At 44.5% G+C, this 22,761-nt stretch overlaps 1 protein-coding gene across 2 annotated transcripts; it reads left to right on the forward strand.

Moving 5' to 3' along the window:
* The first annotated feature begins 1,233 nt into the window (after positions 1-1,233).
* On the forward strand, positions 1,234-22,419 carry LOC147879917 (putative xyloglucan glycosyltransferase 5). Of its 2 annotated transcripts, XR_015540629.1 has the most exons (6): positions 1,234-2,399; positions 19,271-19,579; positions 19,755-20,045; positions 20,158-20,271; positions 20,483-21,834; positions 21,971-22,419. XR_015540629.1 is itself a non-coding variant. In XM_087371421.1 (5 exons), the coding sequence occupies exons 1-5, from the start codon at positions 1,689-1,691 to the stop codon at positions 21,119-21,121; spliced, it is 2,064 nt and encodes a 687-aa protein (XP_087227547.1). In that variant the 5' UTR covers positions 1,234-1,688; the 3' UTR covers positions 21,122-21,932. The 2 variants fall into 2 exon arrangements, 1 of the variants encoding a protein (XP_087227547.1); XM_087371421.1 differs by lacking the exon at positions 21,971-22,419 and having other exon boundaries at positions 20,483-21,932.
* Positions 22,420-22,761: the final 342 nt, after the last annotated feature.

The raw sequence follows: 22,761 nt of genomic DNA on the forward strand, positions 1-22,761 counted from the left end.
CTTGTTGATCATATTTTGAGTAATCAATTGTCAATTAGTCACTCCCTAGACACATAATTACTCACATATCTCCTCTTTACCAAACATACTCCATCTTAGAACCAGTCCTCACGACTAAATCCTCTATATAGTACCATTGGAGAGGATATGTGCACACTCCCAAGAGAATCAAATCATGTGTGTAACCAATAAATTTGGATTTGAATGCAATGTTGGGTACTAAAGTAAAGGAGCCATCTTTCAAAGTTTAGACGAGTCTTAGGGGCTCTATTCTACAACTTTGCTAATCATATGTCAATTGCACTAGCTTGGGAAGAGTTGTGCTCTAGCTTACATAGGGGTGAAGTTTTGCACTAAGTTATTCTCAAAAGGATGTGTGATTGATTTGTGGCATCATGGCATGGAATCCAAAGCTTAGATCTAGATTTTTTGAATGGAAGCTTCGGAAAGTGTGTGCTGGACAGCTCAAGTCAAGGTATTCGCAAAGAAATTGGCCGAACAAGACGTAAACGTGCAACAAATGGCGGAATATATGCTGTCGTGTAGAGATGGCAAAAGAATTGACAAGCGCAGACACACGTCACCCACAAACACAAGCGAAGTGCTGTGAGCACTTTTCAGGATATGCCTAGGTTCCACCCCGGAGAGCCGGGGGACGGGGAGGAGGAAGACAAACAAGGAAAGGGAGGAAGGAGGGGGGGAGGGGAGGAGGAGGGTGGCTAAGAGCAAAGGCGATGGAGGTGAAAAGAGAGGGAAAGGTGGATGGGGAGGATTTGGGCATCGCGAGGGCGGAAGGTGCTCGTTTTTGTTTGCAGGAGGGAGGGAGGAAGGTGGTGGGTGAGATGTCGCGGGTGGTTTGTTGATGAAAGGAAGAAGCACCGACGGGGAAGCCTACGGACTGGGGCATTTCAAGGAAGTGAGCAGGCCGTGCCTTTGAATTGGACGTTAAAAAAATGGAAGACGAAAAGATAACGTTAGCGCACAGAAGAGCAGCATCAAAAAAAGCAAAACAAGCAGCGACGGTGTGGGGGTGCTTTCACACGCCCTTGTCTCTAAGGATAGATGGCAACGCGGCAACCAACGCACCCGCGGGGGGGTCGTCAAAAAAAAAGGAAAAAAAAAAAAGATAGGTAAGATAGTGGGTCACCTCATAACTGCTTAGTTAAAGTCTCTACACTTTCAATTCCCCAAGCAAGGCTGGCAGCAGCACTGAAAGCCGCCCCCCCCCTTCTCATCATCCTCATCAAGCATCTTCTTCTCCCCTTCCTTCGTTCACATCGCCTCTTCCTCCCCCTCCCTCCCTCCCTCAGCACCCCATGGACTTGTCTCTCGACCTTGACCCCCCAACCCCCCTCGCATTGCCTCTTCCCTCCCCCCCTGAATTCCTCCTCCCATCCCCACGCGCATTGCCTTGACCCCCCCCCCCCCCCCACTTGGTCGCCCGTCCATGGCTTCGCCTACTTGATTTGCTCCTCCACCCTTTGACGCTCCCTCTTCACCATGCTTCCCATTCCCCCTCTCCACATTGCCTCCCCCAGATCTCTCTTCCGTTCTTCCATCCTCGCTCCCCGCATTGTTCTCTGTTTGCGCTTCTTTGAGACATAGGAAGGACGTGCATTTCAAGCAGGCGCGATCTGCTCCCCTCCCGGGCATAGCAAGGTGAAGCTTCCGTTCTTCGAGCCCTTACAATGCCGCTCTTTCATTTCGTCGATTGGTGGACCAAGGAATCGCACCGAGGTACGTCGGTCGTGGTAAAGATGGAGAATCCCAACTGGTCCATGCTGGAGCTGCAAGGTCCCGAGGCTGACTTCCAGGCTGACAAGGAAAGGGGTAAAAATGCGAAGCAGCTTACTTGGGTGCTGCTTCTCAAGGCTCATAGGGCGGCTGGTTGTGTAGCTTGGCTAGCCCAATGTCTCTGGACCGTGCTCTCCGCAGTGAAAAGGCGGCTCATCGCTCGTCCAAGTACAGTTGCCAGCTCGGACAAGCCCCATAAAGGCAAGCTGTACAAGGCGATCGTAGGCTTCCTTACGTTTGCTATCCTCATGTTAGGGTTCGAGCTAATCGCACACTCTAAGGGTTGGCATTTTAATGGGCCACATTTGCGGATGCCCGGCTCGCCGGATGTGCAGAGCCTTCTGCAGTCAACATATCTGGGTTGGGTATACATACGGGCTAATTATTTGGGGCCTCCTTTGCAAGCACTGGCAAACGCTTGCATCTTCATGTTTCTCGTACAGTCAGCCGACAGAATCACGCAGTGTCTCGGTTGCTTATGGATCAGGTTGAAAAATATCAAGCCGGTGCCCAAAGCAGAAACACTGGATTCCGAAGATGTTGAAGATCCCGATGCTGGATATCCTATGGTTCTTGTACAGATTCCAATGTGCAATGAGAAAGAGGTATTGTCCTGTCACTCCTCTTCAGGTCTTCCTCTCATGTTGTTCCCGCACATCTGGTTGGATTCAGATGCTCGAAAACTTTTGCAGTATGATATGACTCATTCCATGGATTGGAATGGAAAACTTGCTTGGTTGTTTGGATGTTCCTTGAGTACAGCGATTGCGAAAATCCATATTATTTGTTCCACAGCGCTTTCCAATCTTATGCAACGTACAAGCCTGTACAGTCAGCTATCTTTCACCGTGATATTTTCAATTGGTTGTGTTTTTCCATTATTATTCAGTTCTTTCAACGGTATCTCTGCGGGATGGGAATTTTGCCAGTAATTTATATAATCTTATAAGATGAGGAATTCAAGATGTTTTGACATCTGTGGCTTTTGAAAGAATCGCAGTATGTAGCTGGTATGGTATGGTCTCCAAGAGATTTCGATCAGCTGTGTTCCTTAGAATGGGATGATTTGTACCAGATTCATCTGGATTTTTAGAATCTGTGGATGAAGTACATTGTTTTCGTCCGAGTGGGATATGCACGAAACTGTTGGAAGGGTTTCTTGTCAGTTTTGTCTTTTGGTCTTTTAATTGTCAGGATCAGGACCAGCTTTGCGTGGACAAAATAGAGCATTTCTCACTGGGTGGCATGTGTACGGGTTTCCGTCTTATCATTGTTAGCATTATCTGGCTCCTTGTAAGTCACATACAAAATCTTAGGGGCATCAATGAGCTCCTGCCCATCATCTTACAACTCAACAGTCATGCTTATCTTGGTCTTCCTCACATTTGTCATCTTGCATACTTGTGCTCGGGAGTCCACTTCTCACCATATTTGAAGCATAAATTAGCCCTCTTCTTGTAATCCAAAATGGTTCTAGTATGCTTCTTAATGTCTTCATGAGCCTTCGTCACGGCTGAGTCTGCCCTTCACCTCCGGAGTGCCGACAGAAACTCAGTACAAAGGCTTTTGTATAAATAGATGCTCAAGTATGTGTGGGTGTGTAGATTTGTATGTGTGAGAGCATATGTTTATACTATGGTCTACACCCACTGTTGGGTGCTGATGACATTAGTGGGGATGTCATAGTAGCTAGTTCCTGCTATGCGTGATGGACTTTATGGCTTTCAACCTTATGAGTGACTATCATGAGATTGAAACTGCACTATGTTCTGTTTTTAGAGGATGAGTTTGGGCATGTTCCTGGATTCATCTAGATATATGCTTCTTAATGTCTAATTTTTCTGGTACAGCATTCGTCTGTGCTGCAAACCTTGGATCTGGCTGTTTATTTGGCTTTGTATAAGGCATCCTATTACTAGAAACTCTCTTATACGTATGAAATAGGGCTGTTACTGTCTTTTGATCATGCCATTCAAGCTTTTTATGTTTTTTGTGAACCTGTAATGCATTCCCTTAACTGCTGACATTGGCTCAAAAACTTCAGCAAGCTTGGCAGCTTGCTTGATACTTTGGGGCTCATGAGCCCGGAAGGGTGCAATCCATGAGTAAACTGGAGCAATACACAAAGTCTCCAAGATCGCTGTAGATGCTCCTAGACTGTGCAAGTCTGGCAAAATGAACAAAAGTAAGCCAAGAATTTTTATAAGATGAGCAAGTTACAAAGTGGTGACCATCAAATTCTTAAACTGATGCCATGTCATGGGTCTATGCAAGGAATCTCTCATGTAGCACCACTAAGTATGGGCATAATCATGCAAATGCATGCCAATAAAAAGATGCTAGGCTCCTCATGAAGTTTGGGACAGGAGTAGAAGTAATCATCCCGCTTCATTATCCACTCTTCCAGCTCATTAGGGGTTGGAGTGTCCCCTTTAAACTTGTGCATCGTGAGCTTATCCTTGACATCTTCCAGGGTTTGAGCTTGTCCTTTACATCTTGTAGGACTTAATTGTATATTTGGCTCATCTTGCCTCATGTAGACATTATGCTGAAATGGCATCTCCCACCTCACCTCATATGATAGCGTGTCATATGCTTGCAAGGCATTGGATAGCATACCATCAATGTCAAATTTACCGCTAGCACCAATGCCTTATTGAGACATGAACTGATTGTGTCTGGCTATAAGTGCTCACATGTGGTAATATAAGGGCATGAATCCTTGGTTGCATAATGCATCATGATGCAGAAATTGCTTGGAATGATGATTATTCTCTCTCCCGTTGCCATGAACTATGGCAAAGATTCTAGGGGTGCTAACTAGCGGAGTGTCGAGGCCAATGGTGTTGATAGGGAGGCCATCGGCATGCTCGATGAAAGATGCAGAACAAAGGGGCATCCAAGGATCGATGGCTCCAACTAGAACCATTCAGATATACATAAAGTAGAAGGCTGGCCAATGTCTAGTAGGATATTACTTGGAGGTGTAAAGGATGCGTCCTCAATGCCAATACTAGGGTACCGATTGATCCGTTTGACATGATATGGAAGGTTGAAAGCCAAAGGAGCGTCAATCATTTGGCTTGTTATGCAAAGAATGCATTCGGATTGTTTGAGTGATCCTCATGCTAGGGCATAGGCTGCTTGCCTTTATCTCGAGAGGGTATTGACAACATCTCGGGTCACTTGATAAGTGGTCATCTATATGCTAAGAGATCTATTGACCAAAGGAATGACTCATCTACAAGAGAGTGATTGCAAGTATTGAGGATAGTGTTTCCAAGAGTTGTGCCCATGAATGTTGATGTAGGTGATGAGGGACGAGAAGGCGTTCTTGTGTCGGTATTGGTTGCTCCCATCATGGTAGGTTGCTTAGGCTGAGCAACATCCTCGTACGTCTCATTGCTAGGCAAACGCTTGTCAATTGAGTGGCACATGTAGGTGCCATGGTGTCCTATGTAGGTCGGGTTGTTGGGATTCCGGATCCAGGTCTGGAATCAGAGGCTCAATTTGCAACATGGTGACCTGGGTGTGGCATAGCGACTTAGATTGCTAATGTGGCATGCAAGGTCTGTGATGTCGCAATCTGAGGTGTGACATGGTGTTGGGTTGTTGATGTGGAGATTCGAGGCTCAACTCACCTTGATGAGTGCAAATGATCTGCACAATTTTGGTTGCTTATATTGCATTTGTTGAGTGTTGATGATGTGGTGCTTGTGGAACAGATGGATGGGATCTTTGGAAACAATGATGAAAGGTTGAAATGATACGATGCATGTGGAAATGGCGACGAACCATGATGAGAGGTAGAAATGTTTGCCTAGCTCCTTGTTGGCCATGTAGGTTTGGTAGTGGCAAACCCCCATTTTGGCCGAGTTGTGAAAAGTGAGCGGGAGCCAATAAAGGATTCTGCAATCATGTGTTCTCGTCGCGATTGGTAGTGACTCCCATGGTTATGTTAGAGTTTATGGCATCTCATGGTTCAGTCTAGAAAGAGAGGGCGTCTATGTGAGTGTGCCCCTCGCCCGCCCTGCCCCCTTGGCCCCCCCCTTCTTTTAGGTTAGATTAGGGAGAGGAGAGAGCTAGGTTATAGAGTTGGAGGGAGGGCAATATATGCTAGATGGAGAGGCTTGTAAGCCAGCCATTAGGCTGTGCCCATTTGAGCCCTCTAGCTCCTTTTATAGAGAGCTAGGGCTGAGCCACTGGATAGTCAGCTGATGTCAGCCCTCCAGTTGGCTGATGTCAGCCTCCCTCGTTCCCCTAGGAGTAAGTCCATTTGGCGAAGGACTGCAAGTCCAAGGGTAAGTCTTAGGATCAAGACTCGTTATCAGACTCTGACCACTCAAGAGATACCAACTTCCAAGGCAACTAGAGCAAAAAATTGCCTCGGACCGCAAGATATGGCAGTAAGAAGTCTCCCCCCACAGGTTTCAGCCAGAGATGGCATGTGGGAGGATGGGTTGCTTTTGACCCTATTCAAGAGACAATGCAGCAGGCATAAGAGATAGCGTGGAGCTGTGGACTAGATGTGTTCGAGGTTCATGTTTCAGGTTGCAGTGATTATGGACTAAGGAGCTCGATGTATGGGGTTTCTGTATATGATGAGTTCACTGACAGGTTACTGGACGTGGTGTGTGTTCCATGGTTCATCTTCCTCCATTGGGAACCCATAGCGACTGGCTTGGGATATTATAGAACACATGACTTCTTTGGCATGAGGTGACATTTCTTCAAGGTACTAGGCGCATTGGAGCTATCTTCCAAGACATTTCCTTCCAGAGAGTCCATGGTGGCATCTACATTGATCTACTCCCTTAGATCATTGTACACCATGAGTTGCTAAGAGGGTGGTAGAGTTTAGGGCATCTCATGGTTTAGTCTAGAGAGATAGAGGGCTTCTATGTGGGTGTGCTCGCCCCCTTTTGGATGCAAGAGAGGAGAGAGAGCTAGGGTATAGGGTTGGAGGCAAGGGAATATATGCCAGATGGAGAGGCTTGTGGGCCAGCCATTAGGCTGCCCATCTAAGGCCTCTAGCGTTGGGGGTCGGGGCTGAGACAACTCAGCCGACCCTCCAATCGGCTCAGTCAGCCTCCCCCTTTGCCCTATTTATAGGGCTCCTCAACACTTTAGAGTATCACTTAGAGTTGTACTTCTTCTGTCTTTTGTGTGTTCTCCCTTGCTATATACACAGTTTCCTTTGCCTCTATCATTATCTACTCTCTCTCTCTCTCTCTCTCTCTTTGTTGCATGCTTCCGCGCATTTCACTCACAGAATAACGCGGTATAAGCAAGTAGAGCTTGGTCCTTCGATAAGCTCTTCATTGCCCTCGTGTTGCTCATTGCGATCTTTTGTAGAGCTTTCTAGTCTAGACAAGCTCCAAGTTGGAGGCTACCACGTGAGCTAGTTGGTGCCCTTGTAGCTTGTTTGCTGCTGCTCGTAGCATCACAATATAGGTTCTTAAGTCGATGCTACCTGTCCATACCGGTAGCGTTTGAGGTTATTGTGCATATGTATGCATGGACGTTGTTGACCTCTGAAGAGGGACAAGAGCTGGTCGAAGGATGGATCAAGGAGTATTAAGACAGGTGCAACAAGGTTGCCTCTGATATCAATGCAACGAAGTTGAGAAACAGAATTAGAGAAGAAGTGAAAGGATAACAAATGGAGAGTGAATGAAAGGGGAAAGAAGAGAAGGAATATTATCTAGTTGTGTGTCTTGATAACACCCATACGTTCCACCATAACAAGGCATTTCGTGTATCATGGATTTTCAACATTGTGAGTCTCAAACCTAGTAAATGTTGTTTTTGAACCGCAACAGGCTACCATGCAAATGAAACTTAGGATGATAAATTTGGCTCTATCCTCATGAACTTTGATAGCTAGTGTAGACAAAAGATAATGTGGAGCCACATACTTCACACAAGGTATTTGCAACCACATCTTTGCCCCTCTTGTTCGAGCGTGCTTGTCTTGATTGCAAATGTGCTTATGTAAAAGTTGATGCCATTTCTCGAAGGCATGTGAGATGGTGGATATTTACTGTTCATACACATGGTAAGTGAGCTCTTTCCCATCATCGCAAAAGCTATTTTTCTCCCCAACCTTGTCTGTTGGCCATGCCTTCACAATATATGGTCTTGAGAGTCAAGGCAGACATACACCAAGGCATGCATCTAAAGTGAATTTCAAAGGTTCAAAGCTGGCATGTCTTACTTTGATCACAAGAAAGCATCTTTGTGTGATATGAAGCTTATGTGGCAAGACCAAAAGCCTCAATTACATGGTGTTACATTGGCTGTGGGCATCCCCCACACATGTCAACTTTGAGGGCTTGACCTTGGCTCCTACCTAACATGCATATCTTATTTCCTCCTACTGAAAATGACGATGCTGTCAAAGAAAACCCACTTGAAGTGAAATCGAATTGTTGGAATATCTTGTTCATCAATGAATAAAAGTAGATTGAGCATTACTCAACAAAGGGCATCTTTGTGAACTCATATAAGCCTTTCTTTGTGGGCAAGGCTGTCTTATGTTCATGACCCTCTGACTTTGTTGTGGTATTTTGACTTAATCTGTGTATGTATGGTATGAGCCATCCTTCCCACAGCAGCATTGGAAGAATGACATGCAACAAGAAATGGATGCCATCATGAAAAGTCACACTCAGCGTAGCTCACATATTCGACGTGATAAATAAAGAGTGCTAATGTTTTAAACATTGGAATAGAACTCTTAAATCCAAATGAGATAAGAAACTGATTTTCATATACTCGCCTGAAGATGGCGAAGCAACTAGAGAAGTACTATGATGGATGAAATATTCTCTAACAGTTTCTCAAGTTCTTGTGCTATTTCTAGCCTTTACACCCTGGGGAGACTATTTGGAGCTTTGTCAATTACCTTTCTAGCAGGCTCAAGGACAGTGGTCTCGTCTATGTAAATTTGATGCTCAATATCCTCAACAGTGTGACTAATACTTGCATGTGGCTTGGTTAACAGTGATGCATATAGAGCCCGCTCATTGCTCGAATTGGCTGCATTTTAAGTGTGATGAGACCTGTAATATCACTAGCGTGCTTGTGTGTGGGAATTGGTGAGTCATGTAATTCAAGTCCACCCAATAGCCGCTTAAGTATATCATCCAGTCACACCCAATACCCGCTTAAGTATCTCATCCAGGCAAACGATGTGAGTGTTAAGTTTCCGTTAGTTGTGCAATTAAAGTCAATCAGAACTCTCCTAAATATCTCATCCAATCACACCCCAAGCCTAAATCATCAGTCTCACATGCAAGGCAAATGATTCTACTGCAAATGTGAGAGTCGCAATGTCAACCTATTCTCAATTTTGATGGCTGCTAATCTCACTGCTGTAGGGTCCTATGGATACTTATGCACATGTGAACAGTCTTGCCTTTGCCATCTGGTTTGAGTGTCTGGGCATTTCTTGTACCCATTACAGCATTTGGGGATATATATATATATATATATATATATATATATATATATATATATATATATATATATATATATATATATTACCTCTGATTGTGTGGCGTAGTAATGGTCCGAGTTGCCACCAAGTGCTGCTCCTCCATCAATTCGGTTGTCAACCTCTGGATACTTATGCATATGTGAACAGTCTTGCCTTTGCCAACTGGTTTGAGTGTCTGGGCATTTCTTGTACCCATTGCAGCATTTGGGGATATATATATATATATATATATAGTACCTCTGATTGTCTGGCGTAGTATTGGTCTGAGTTGCCACCTAGTGCTGCTCCTCCATCAATTGGGTTGTCAACCTTGGCACGATTTCTTGCACAGCATAGCGTCACTTGTCAACTGATTTTGACTCATGTGGTACGAAGTGCTAGCAATTCAGTGGAAGTTAAACCCTGACGTGCTCCTCAATCTTAGGAGTGTCATGTGCAAAAGCACTTACCTTGTGCAATCCCACCTAGTGCCAAAAGGAAAAGAGGGACTGCTTCCAAAGACTGCTCTACATCTAGGGCACACTTCGCTTGCTCCATGAGTCACGTATCTCAAGGGAGTTCTGAAGCTGGTTCTCTTCATTAGACAAATCTACTAGCATGCTGAGCGTAGGAGGGACCGCTTCCAGTTCCAGACTCCAAAGACTGCTCTACATTAGGGGCACCCTTTACTTGCTCCATGAGTAACTAATCTCAAGGGTGTCCTGAAGCTGTTCCTCTTCATTAGACAAATCTACTAATATACCTTGCTTTGTTTTTCTGGTGCTCAGGTGGACCATTTCTGTCCATGCTTGAAGCATAAGTCAAACCTTCTCAAAGTTTTCATAATGGCTCTTGAGCTCTTCTTAATTTCTGATTTTTACTATAGATTGATAGCTTTTGTATGGCTTGGCATTCTCCTTACTGTAGATGTTGGCAGAAAGGGGCTGTTGGAGCCTTTTTGTCAAGCTATTCTAGCGACTCGGATTCTTTTTAGCATCTAACGCACTTGGATGTGCCCTAGTCTGTCTCTTACAGGTTCTCTGGACAAAAAAAAGGCCGTCTCTTACAGGTATATTAGGTTTTATCATGGGCATCCTCAGCCCATGGCATGGTGCTTATGTGGTAGGAGCGGTGCACAGCCCACCTATGGGGCTCCACCAGCACACGTGGCAACCATGCAGCTGAGATGTTATCCATGGGACAGGAGATCCAGCTGGTTGCTGTACTTCACATCAGCAAGCATGGCGCAGATCAGGTTACAGCAGAAAGACAGTGACAGAATAGGCCTGGGGCCCTACAGCAGAACTCCAGCAGGGTCCAAGACAGAACAGGGCCTGTTGTAGGCCAAGCTTAAGACTTGCTTGTTTTACCCCCGGACAAGGTCAGGTCTGTTATGGCTGTAACAGATTGAGATCAGTCTGAGAGAAGACCATTTACAGACCAGATCTGTACACAAAGTAAAGAAGTTTGTGATTCCACCCCCAACACCACCATGTGAGCCTGTGGCCTATTTTATCCATCTTCTGCTGCATGTACCCTCTGTCTGCTGAATTCTAACAAAATTTGTGTGTGTGTGTGTGTGTGTACATGTGTGTATATTGTTTTGTGGGATTCTAGCTCTTTGGAAACAAGTGAAAGCTGTTTCTATTAATATGTTTGTTAACTGGTTGGAAATCTTCGGATAGTTGCCTTTCATTCATACATGCTCAAACTTTTGGCTGCACATATACTATTTCATGTATCCTAACTTCATCCATGAGGACACTAGTCTTCATTCATTATTTCTTCTATGTGGTTGGAAATCTCAGATAGTTGCCTTGCGATTTACACATGTTTAAAATTTTGACTGCATGTATGTGATTTCATATATCCTAACTTCATCCATGATACTAATCTTCATTTGTTATTTCTTCTGTCATTCTGTCTCTTAATAGGGAGATTGCCTTGTGGTCAGATTCCAAATTTGTGTCACCAATCTGAACTCTTTTAGCTCATGGTGCTTATTACATGGTAGTCCACAACATTGGATCCCTGTTGGGTTATATATGTGGTAGTTCCTGTGCCCTAGAAAGGTTTGTGCCGTAACATATTCGTAGGTTGAAACATGTGCAAATGAAGAACAAATTTTTGCCCATGGAGATGACGTTTTCTTAGTCCTCAGAGACTTTGTACCATCTCTTAGCAAAGGCAGTCCACAAAGTTGGATCCCTTTCGGTCCATGCAATGGTTTGTTACTTTACATGCCTGTAGGTTGAAACATCTGCAGAGGAAGAGAGAGTTTCTGCCCATGGAGGTGATGTCTGCTTGTCCTCAGGGACTTCATGTCTTTACATCCTCAATATCGTTATCTAATTCCTCCAGGGCTTGTTTGGAACCTCTTCCATCTTTTAGATCTCCCTTTCATGCATGTTTGTGGTTTGTTGCTTAAGTGAGTCCATTTCGTCCAAGTTGCGGCCTGCTGGTATTGTGATAATTCTTTCTATCTTAAATGGTGCGTTGCCCTATCAGCTAGATTTAGATTTAGATGCTCGTTGGGGAGAGACTAAAATGAAAATGTTTAGACCTCACAAGCAGTTGTAGCTTGAATGAAGAGATTTTGGACTACCTTTTGATTAGCCTTCTCCTTTAGTGCTAGCCTTCATCATGGCTGAGTCTGCCCTTCACCTACGGAGTGCCGACAGAAACTTTACGAAGACTTTGTATAAATGGATGCTCAAGTATGTGTGGGGGTGTGGATTTGTATGTGTGAGAGCATAGTTTTATACTATGGTCTACACCCACTGTTGGGCGCTGATGACATCAGTGGGGATGTCATAGTAGCTAGTCCCTGCTATGCATGATGGAGTTTATGGTTTTCAACCTTGTGAGTGACTATCATGAGATTGAAACTGCACTATGTTGTGTTTTTAGAGGATGAGTTTGGGAATGTTCCTGGATTCATCTAGGTATATGCTTCTGCCGTATTAGCGGACATGCAAATTTCACCTTGTGAACTTTTTGTCCAAGTTGCGGCCTGTTGGTATTGTGATAATTCTTTCTATCTTAAATGGTGCGTTGCCCTATCAGCTAGATTTAGATTTAGATGCTCGTTGAGGAGAGACTAAAATGAAAATGTTTGTTGGGGTAAAGGCACATTGCCAACCCTTCATTAAAAGATAGGACACCTATGACTGTCTTAAGACAGTCATAGGGTAAACCTAATCCTAATAAAACATAAGTGAGTTTGTGGTGTGGCTCATCATTTTCTTCACACCCGCACTAGAGTGTCACTCTCTCTCACTCTCACTCTCTTGCTCTCTTCCACTTCTCTCCCCCTTACAACTGGTATCAGAGCCTCTCTTGCCTACCAAGCCTCCTCTCCCTAGCCTCATCTGCCTGCCCCATCCTTTCCGTACGGATGTACGGACAGATCCGTACGGCCGTACGTCGACCGTACGACCGTACGGACAGATATCGACAGATCTCGACGGGCTCGTCCTGCGCAGGTCGACGGTACAGGGCAGCGCATTTTCGCGGACTGCAGGGTGAAGTCGCGGGCGCGGGCGTCGTCAGGTTGCAGGCGGCGCATTTCGTAGGGCTGCAGGGTTTTTTGTCGCGGGCGCGGGCGTCGTCAGGCTGCAGCTGTACAGCAGCTGCTGTACGCTGCATCAGGCATTTTTTGCTGCATAGCTGCTGTGCGCAGCTAGTTGTACGACAGCCGTACGGACTGTCCGTACAGTCGTACGGACTGCCGTACAACTGTGTACGGTCGTCTTCTTCACCAGCAGGTACAATTTTTGCTGCAAAGACTCGATTTTTTGGGGGAAAGTGTGCCTGCCACAGGGACAGAGAGTACACAGGTACTCTGCAGGGACAGAAGTACAGCAGGTACTTTGCAAGTACTGAAAAGTACAGCATACATTTTTTGTTGGAAGAGGAATAGTGCTGAAGCACTCTGTTTTGTGCATGTGCGCGCAGTACATGAAGCATTTCTGATACATTCCTGAAGCATTTCAGCTGTATACTGTGCATTTGTTGAGGTACAGCAGGTACTCTCGTGTCACTCACGCTTGAGGTGACTTGTGCCACAGTGGTGGTGTTTGCGCAGTTACTTGTCTTTCAGGAAGGTCAGATGCTTGTTTTGTAGAAGCTTCTATGCATTTACTGAGTGCAATTCTCGGTTTTGGGTGACCATTTCAAAGGGCTTTTGCCTGGATGTGTTTGCAGTATATGCCTTGAGGCAGTGTGTAGCCAGGGAGCACACATTTGCTTTATTTCCGCAGTGCATTTGGTGACATTTGTTGCAGGTCACATTCCTTGTACGCACTTTGAAAATCTCAGTTGAGCCACGCTTGGTCAGGGCGCATCGAGTTTACTCGGTCCCTAACTGCCCATCGTTGACAGTGCTCAAAAGATTTTCTACTTGGTGATTGTACTTTGTGATTTGTGTTGTTACTGAGTACACAGGGGCAGTCTATGCATTGCACATTGTCAGGTACAAGTGTCAGAGAGATTTCATATTGCATGCTACCTCAGTGTTGAGGTGTTCTCCACTTGATTCAGGTGTCAGATCAAGGGGCTTTTGCCCAGACTTTGTTTGATAGCACTTGGGTTACCGACAGAGATCTTCAGATGCATTTTCTCCCCTTGGTATAAGGGTGATTGCTTGGGATTTATCCCATTTACTGTTGCAGGTTTTGTGACAGGCTAAAGGATCATTTATTTATTTATTTATTTTTTTTGGGTGTTAGTCAAGTGGTTTCTGCAATTTAACTCAATGCAAGACCTCATCTGAGGTGGGAGAAGTGATCAGTACAGTCAGTACAGCAGTGTTTACAGCAGTGTTGGTGGTTTTGTCAGATGATTGTGCACTGTTAAGCACTTGTTGAGCAGCAGCAGCAGTCTGAAATTACTGTTTTTATGCCTCTTTGAGCTCAGAACAGTTTGTCAGAAGATACAGTATTTGCAGGGACATTTACTGTTTTGCTGCAGATTTTACTGACAGTAAAAACAGCACCATTGAGAGTGCTTCTGGCTCTTGAATAGAGCAGGTTTTTTCTAAGAAATCAGAATTTTTATTCAGTCTTTTTTTTTAAAAACTTCCAAGGAGTCAGGTACTTTCCTCATCTGATATGGCATCAGGGGGAGGTGATTCTTCAATTCTGAACATAAAGAAACTGGAAGGAGCACACAACTATGCATTATGGGCAGAACAGTACTTGAATGTACTTCTGTTAAAGAAGATTGCTAAGCCCATAAGAGTGAAGGGTGTCAAGCCATCTGATATGGCAGCTGATGACTGGGAAGAGCTTGATTTGTCCGCGAGGGCAGCTATCATGCTCACTATTTCAGACACTCTTGTGTTCAATGTACAGGCTGAAAAGACCTCTTATGGTCTATGGCAAAGACTAGAAGAATTGTATGCCCAAAAGAGCTCAGCCAGTAAGGTTTATTGGCTGAAGAAGCTGGTCGATCTTCGCATGAAGGAAGGTACAGCTATGACCTCACACTTGAGTGAGTTCAATGCTATCTTTACACAGCTGATTGCACAGGGGTTGAACCTTGATGAGGAGTTCAAGGCTACTTTCTTGCTGTGTACCCTCCCCGAGAGTTGGGACACTTTCAAGACCACCCTGTCAAACTCGAATGCCTCTTATTTATGCTGATGTAGAGAGCTCTCTCCTTATGGAGGAGATGAGCAGGAAGAATAATGCGGGCAGCAAGTCTTCAAATGCTTTGCAAGTACAGGACAGAGGCAGGACTCAGCAGAAGGGGAGATCTGCTAGTAAGTCCAAATCCCGCAGTCAGTCCCGTGGCAAAAAGGACATTGAATGCTTTTATTGTGGCAAGAAGGGACATGTGAAGTCGAAGTGCTTCAAGTTCATACGGGATCAGAAAGCCAAGAAGGCTGAAACAAAGGATGCAGGAAATGCAAGCAAAGGCAAAGGCAAGGCTAAGGCAGATGACTTGGATGCAGTGAATGTTGCAGCAGAGGACAGTGACAGTGACATACATGATGTTTTATGCTCTTCTGCTGTAATAGCACATGCTTTGGTTATTGATGGCCATGACATGCACACCTGGCTCTTGGATTCAGGTGCCTCTTTTCATGTTACTCCTCATAGGGAGTGGTTCACTTCCTACACAGGTACTCATGGAGTTGTTCATCTTGGGAACAACTATGCATGTCAGATTGCAGGCATTGGCAGTATACAGATAGTATTTCCTGATGGACAGTCATTTATGCTTGATGGTGTTCGCCATGTGCCGCAAATCAAGAAAAATCTGATTAGCACTGGCTTATTGGATGACAGTGGTTACCACACCACATTTGGGGATTCCAAATGGGTGATTACTGATGGCCAGACTGTAGTGGCTGAGGGTTTTAAGAGTGATACCTTGTACCCTCTTTATGTTTCCAGTGTGGGTAATCATGTTGTTGCCATAACCGAGCTGCCAAAGGTTTCATTGTGGCATAGCCGGTTGGGACACATGTCTGTTAAAGGAATGCAAGAACTGTCACGTTTGGGTTATCTGCCGCCTCTCTCTTTTTCAGATTTGCCTACTTGTGATCATTGTATTTTTGGCAAGCATTCTGTGACTCCTCATAAGAGGAGAACTCCCCAGAATAGAGCACCACTTGATCTAGTGCACACTGATTTGTGTGAGATGCCACATTTATCACTAGGGGGTGCAAAATATTTTATTACTTTCATTGATGATGCCACACGTAAGGTGTGGGTCTATTTCTTGAAGCATAAGGGAGATGCCTTAGATGCTTTCAAGAAGTTTGTCGCTCAGGTTGAGAATCGGACAGGTCGTAGGCTGAAATGCCTCAGATCCGATAATGGGGGTGAGTATGTGTCACATGCTTTTGTGCAGTTTTGCCAAGCTAAGGGCATCAAACAGGAACTCACAGCCCCTCATAATGCATCTCAAAATGGTGCAAGTGAGCGGATGAATCGAACTATTCAGGAGAAGGTTCGATGTATGTTGTCTTATGCTGCATTACCCCATGGCTTTTGGGCAGAAGCCGTGCAAACAGCAGTTCACATTATTAACAGGTCACCAAATAAGGCTTTGGAGTTGAAAGTGCCAGAGGAGGTGTGGTCTGGCAAGCCACCCTCATATAAGCACTTACGTGTATTTGGCTGCGAGTGCTTTGCTCATGTACGCAAAGATCTACGCACCAAACTGGATCCAAAGTCTATCAGATGCATCTTTATGGGTTATGGTGACGAAGGTGAAATGGGGTACAGGTTATGGGATCCCGTTAAACGGAAGATTATACGCAGCAATGATGTCATTTTTAAAGAAGATAGTGTACACAAGGAACCCGTGCAACCTGTGGAATACAGGAGGGTTATTTATGATGATGTTGGACAGCAAAGAATGCCCATTTATATGCAGCAGCAGCCTGCTGCAGATCACCCTGTTCAAGAGGGTATACAGGCTAAAAATCAGCCAGATAATTTTGCCAATGATACACCACTGGATGTACCAACAGATGGGGCTGTAGTACAGCCAGATATGGTGGTACAGCCACCCGTCATGCATGAAGAACAGGCTGGACAGCAGCCTAATCCGGAACATTTTGTTAGGAGGAGCACCCGTGCACAACGGCCTCCTGCCAGGTTTGTTCCAGGAGCCAATAATGTGGCTGATTTTATCATGCTGACAGATTGTGGTGAGCCTTCCAGCCTCAAGGAAGCTATGGGAAGAGCAGAGAAAAAGAAGTGGGAGAAAGCCATGCAGTCAGAAATGGACTCCCTACTTCAGAATGATACATGGGACTTGGTGCAGTTACCTGCAGGCAGAAAGGTTTTGCCATGCAAGTGGGTTTACAAAGTCAAAGTGGATTCAAATGCTTTACCTCGGTATAAGGCCAGATTGGTTGCCAAGGGATTTAAGCAGGAAAAGGGCATTGACTTTGATGAGATTTTTTCCCCTGTAGTCAAGATGACTACTTTGAGAGCAGTGTTAGCTCTTGTTGCTCATGATGACATGGATTTATGTCAGATGGATGTGAAGACAGCTTTTCTTCACGGAGATCTTCATGATGAGATCTATATGAGTCAGCCAGAGGGATATGCTGTTAAAGGGAAAGAACAGCTTGTGTGTAAGCTCAAGAGGAGCTTGTATGGACTCAAGCAGGCGCCAAGGGAATGGTACAAGAAGTTTGATGCCTTCATGCAGTCCCAAGGGTATCATCGGTGTGAGACCGATCATTGCTTGTACACCAAACGGGCAAAGGATGGCGCTTTGATGCTACTCATTCTATATGTGGATGACATGCTTATTGCCAGTAAATCTCAGCATGAGATTAGTGCTTTGAAGAAACAACTGCATAAGTCTTTTGACATGAAAGACTTGGGTGATGCAAATCATATTCTTGGCATGCGTATTACTCGTGACAGGTCCAAGGGACTTTTGTTTCTGTCACAGAAAGAGTATATTGACAAAGTACTGCAGAGGTTTAAAATGGAGGGGGGGAAGTCTATTAGTACCCCGTTGCCTCCACATTTAAAACTGAGCAGTAAGGACAGCCCCAGATCAGATGATGATAAGGCTGAAATGGCCAAGGTTCCGTATGCATCTGCAGTTGGATCTTTGATGTATGCCATGGTTGCCACTCGTCCGGATATTGCTTTTGCGGTGGAAGTCATCAGCAGGTATATGGCAAATCCAGGCAAGCGGCATTGGGAAGCAGTGAAAGGTGTCTTGAGGTATCTCAAAGGTACCAAAGACTTGTGCATATGCTATGGTAGGCAGGATGCATTGGTGCATGGTTTTACAGATTCAGACTATGCAGGGAATGCGGATAACCGGAAGTCTACTACCGGTTATATTTTCACATTTGCAGGCGGTGCTATATCATGGGTGTCTCGGTTGCAGAAATGCGTTGCACTGTCAACCACAGAAGCTGAATATGTTGCAGCCACTAAGGCTTGCAAGGAAGCAATATGGCTTACTCGGCTGGTGGGAGATTTGGGCATTACAAGAGATATGCCAGTTTTGCATTGTGATAGTTAGAGTGCTATCATGTTGGCAAAGAATCCGGTCTTTCATCAGAAAACCAAGCACATAGAAGTGAAATATCATTTCATCAGGGAGGTACTGGAAGACAAGCGACTTGAGCTTGTGAAAGTGCACACTGATGATAATCCTGCAGATTTGCTCACTAAGAGCTTGCCTACAGAGCGGTTTGCACATTGCCGCCACATCATGGGATTAGGATGAGACCATTCTTACTTTATGGTCTTGTATACAGTAACTGTATATTGCTGCAATTTTTTATTCTTTTCTCCCCTTTAGGCACATTGGCCTTTAGGTGGGAGGTTGTTGGGGTAAAGGCACATTGCCAACCCTTCATTAAAAGATAGGACACCTATGACAGTCATAGGGTAAACCTAATCCTAATAAAACATAAGTGAGTTTGTGGTGTGGCTCATCATTTTCTTCACACCCGCACTAGAGTGTCACTCTCTCTCACTCTCACTCTCTTGCTCTCTTCCACTTCTCTCCCCCTTACAATGTTTAGACTTCACAAGCAGTTGTAGCTTGAATGAAGAGATTTTAAACTACCTTTTGATTAGCCTTCTCCTTTAGTGCTAGCCTTCATCATGGCTGAGTGTGCCCTTCACCTCCGGAGTGCCGACAGAAACTCAGTACGAAGACTTTGTATAAATGGATGCTCAAGTATGTGTGGGTGTGTGGATTTGAATGTGTGAGAGCATATTTTTATACTATGGTCTACACCCACTGTTGGGCGCTGATGACGTCAGCGGGGATGTCATAGTAGCTAGTCCCTGCTATGCATGATGGAGTTTATGGTTTTCAACCTTGTGAGTGACTATCATGAGATTGAAACTGCACTATGTTGTGTTTTTAGAGGATGAGTTTGGGAATGTTCCTAGATTCATCTAGGTATAAGTGAGTCCATTTGTGATGTCTTCAAGTTTGCTAGCCAAAATATTAAAGCCAGAAATCGTCTAATTTCTTATTCTGTAAATGTAGGTATACCAGCAATCAATATCTGCAATGGCTCAGTTGGATTGGCCGAAAGGCAAGATGCTTGTTCAAGTGCTTGATGATTCAGATGATGTGACAGTGCAAATGTTAATCAAAGCTGAGGTGCAGAAATGGCAACAAAAAGGCATGAGAATAGTTTATAGGCATCGGCTGGTCCGTACAGGTTATAAGGCAGGGAATCTGAAGTCAGCTATGGGTTGTGAATACGTGAAAGACTATGAGTATGTAGCTATTTTTGATGCAGATTTTCAGCCAACGCCTGACTTTCTGAAGCGTACTATTATTCATTTTAAGGTAAATTATAGGGTTCCAATATACCATGAATCCTCCTTATTGTATTCATTGCAGGGAAATGCAAGCAGGTCTTCTTTCTTACCATTAGGTCCTTCAGGAAGCTTATCTTTCTGCTCTAAACCATAATATTTGAACTGTCGTTGCTTACCTCTATGGTTTTATCATGGCCTGACAGGACAATGAAGACGTGGGCCTTGTACAAGCTCGATGGGCTTTCGTGAACAAGGATGAGAACCTTTTGACACGGCTTCAGTACGTCAACTTATGCTATCATTTTGAAGTTGAGCAACAGGTGAATGGAGTCTTCCTCAACTTCTTTGGCTTCAATGGAACGGCTGGTGTTTGGAGAATCAAAGCATTAGAGGATTCTGGAGGATGGTTGGAGCGAACCACTGTAGAAGATATGGATATTGCAGTTCGGGCTCATTTGAATGGATGGAAGTTTGTATTTGTCAATGACGTTAAGGTTTGTAATTTATCACCAGTTTTCTCTGAAATGTACATAGTTATCTCTCTCCATGTGAGTGAGCATTTACATCATAATACTGTCTATTGACTTTATTGGCATTTCATGCCAGTGTCTCTGTGAGTTGCCGGAATCTTACGAGGCATACAGAAAACAACAGCATCGGTGGCATTCTGGTCCAATGCAGCTCTTTCGCCTATGCCTGCCAGACATAATTTCCTCAAAGGTTAGGCTTTGGGTAGGAGTATACTCTGATATAAAGTGTACAATCTTTCTCAAAAGTTGTGAAAAATTCTACTAGCGATTCCCTAAATTGTGCAGCAATTTCAAGGGTTCTCAAATGTTGTTCTAGCTTTACAGCTGAGGTCAGCTCCAAATCTGTCTTGAATTCAATGCTCTCATACTGTTTTTTTTGGGATCATGATTGTTATGTGCAGATTTCTATCTGGAAAAAAACCAACCTAGTTTTCCTTTTCTTTCTTCTGCGGAAGCTGATTCTACCCTTCTATTCTTTCACATTGTTCTGCATTATCCTTCCCATGACAATGTTCATACCAGAGGCTCATTTGCCTGCTTGGGTGGTTTGCTATGTACCTGCTGTGATGTCCTTCTTAAACATCTTACCTGCACCCAAGTCATTTCCGTTTATTGTACCATATCTATTGTTTGAGAACACCATGTCGGTAACCAAGTTCAATGCTATGATCTCTGGATTGTTCCAGCTGGGGAGTGCCTATGAGTGGGTTGTAACCAAGAAAGTTGGCAGGGCCTCAGAACCTGATCTTGTGGCATTTGCTCAGGAGGCACAGGTTGATCAAGAATTGTCATCACATCAGCGGGGGGCGTCTGAATCTGGACTAGACGTTCTGTCCAAAGTAAATGAACAGATTCCTCAGCCTCGGAAGAAGAAAGCGAATCGAGTGTACAGAAAGGAATTAGCTCTAGCTTTTCTTCTGCTGACTGCATCTGCAAGAAGCTTGCTATCAGTGCAAGGTGTCCACTTCTACTTTTTATTATTCCAAGGAATCTCTTTCCTGGTAGTTGGCCTTGATCTGATTGGTGAGCAAGTCAGCTGAATTGCGTAGCTGCGATTGAGATTTCACAGTGCTACTATCACATAGGTTTATGCTGGTGCTTCCAATGCTTTTGATGCCAGCTACCGACCCAGTGGAGCAATGTATTCACTTTATATTGCAAAGTTTTTAACCTCGCTGAATAGTTACTGTATGGAGTCAGGCAGAAAGTTCGTTCTAAAAGATGAAGCTGAGCTGCAGCCATTAGCATGCAGTTGAGTTCAATCACAGAGCTCTTTTCTTCGTTATGCTTTCTTCTGGGAGAAGCTAGAGTGTGTAGAATTACAGCAGGGTCTCAGAGGTGCAATTTATTATTTGTGAAAAGCGATCTGCAAGGGCCATTTTCAGGAGCATGGATGATGGTCGTGCAGCCGTTCATACCTGCTAGTTGGCTGGTTCATTTTTCTTTCACTATCCTCATTCTTTTGGTCAGAAACATTTGTTCGGGCCCTCTTCTCCATTGAACTCGCATTTGAGCAGCACCGTGTCCTTTCCACACACCCCATTCTTGTGTCTTGTTGGCATGGAAGGCTCATTTGTTTATGTTGAAGTGGAATGCTCTTGTACGTAGCGTTGTGAATTTTTCTACAGATCGGACCCAAATCAGTTAAATCCTGGTGTTTGTCCTTCTAATCAAGGAATTGAGCACCCGTTTCCCCTCTCCTGGAATTGTACATCTGTTCATGACAACTTCAGAGGTCGAAGCTGAGCTGAAGGTGAAACGTTCAATAGAATTCGGTTTGATTTTGCTCCCTTTATCAATCCTTGTTGAAGTTGTAAGAGGCTAGTCTTTTCTGCAGAGCCCTCTCTTATTTCAGCGGACACTAATTAACCGCAGTCTTTTCTATTTAGGTGAGGAGACACAATTTTGCAAGTAAGAGTAAAGAACGAAAGAGTGGAGTTTATGAACGTCGGCAAACAAGTTTAGTGATGTCTATAAATTGTCAAATAAGCCTATGAGACCAAGTAGATACATTGTGTCACTTATCCCCCTCTATCGGGGGATAGCAGATGCCTAGTGCCCCCCAAAAAGTATGAAACTAAAATGCGGAAAACAATGATACCTTGAATACTTCAGTGGTCGATCATGTATCCATTGTGAATGAGATGAGCCTTGCTTGAGAAGTAGTATTGAGTTCCCATGGAGTAAGTTGAAGCATGTTGGAGATCGCTCGGGCAACGTGCTGCTGCTAGATAAATGTCGTAGGAAGCGAGTTCATGAGGCTCTTGTGTCGACATGTATGAAGGGGGATGTTCGCCTTCGCCTCACCGTCACGACAGTGTCCCCTCACCTCGAAAGAAACCCTTATTCCTATCTCAACATGCGTAATTTGATGCGACTTCTTAATATTACATGTTCGCGATTCAAAGGCTTGCAAAGTGTGTTTGGCGTGCCTAAGTGATGGTGCTTCGTCTAAGAAGCTAAATTTCCATTTATACCCCCATCAATTTCTACCCCTTTCTCTCTCTCTCTTCTTCACTCTCTTGAAACTAAATTGGCCCCTTCACTCTCTCTCTCTCTCTCTCTCTCTCTCTCTCTCTCTCTTCTTCTTCTCAACTATTAATTTGCCCGGGCACGCCTCTTGAATGTATTCAACTTGTTTGTTTCCTTGTTCTTTTTATAAAGCTAACTCCAAATGCTG

The sequence above is a fragment of the Dipteris shenzhenensis genome, chromosome 33, assembly GCF_047967505.1.
Source record: "Dipteris shenzhenensis isolate YYH24624 ecotype China chromosome 33, Dip_SZ_1.0, whole genome shotgun sequence".
In the NCBI taxonomy this organism is placed as follows: Eukaryota; Viridiplantae; Streptophyta; class Polypodiopsida; order Gleicheniales; family Dipteridaceae; genus Dipteris; species Dipteris shenzhenensis.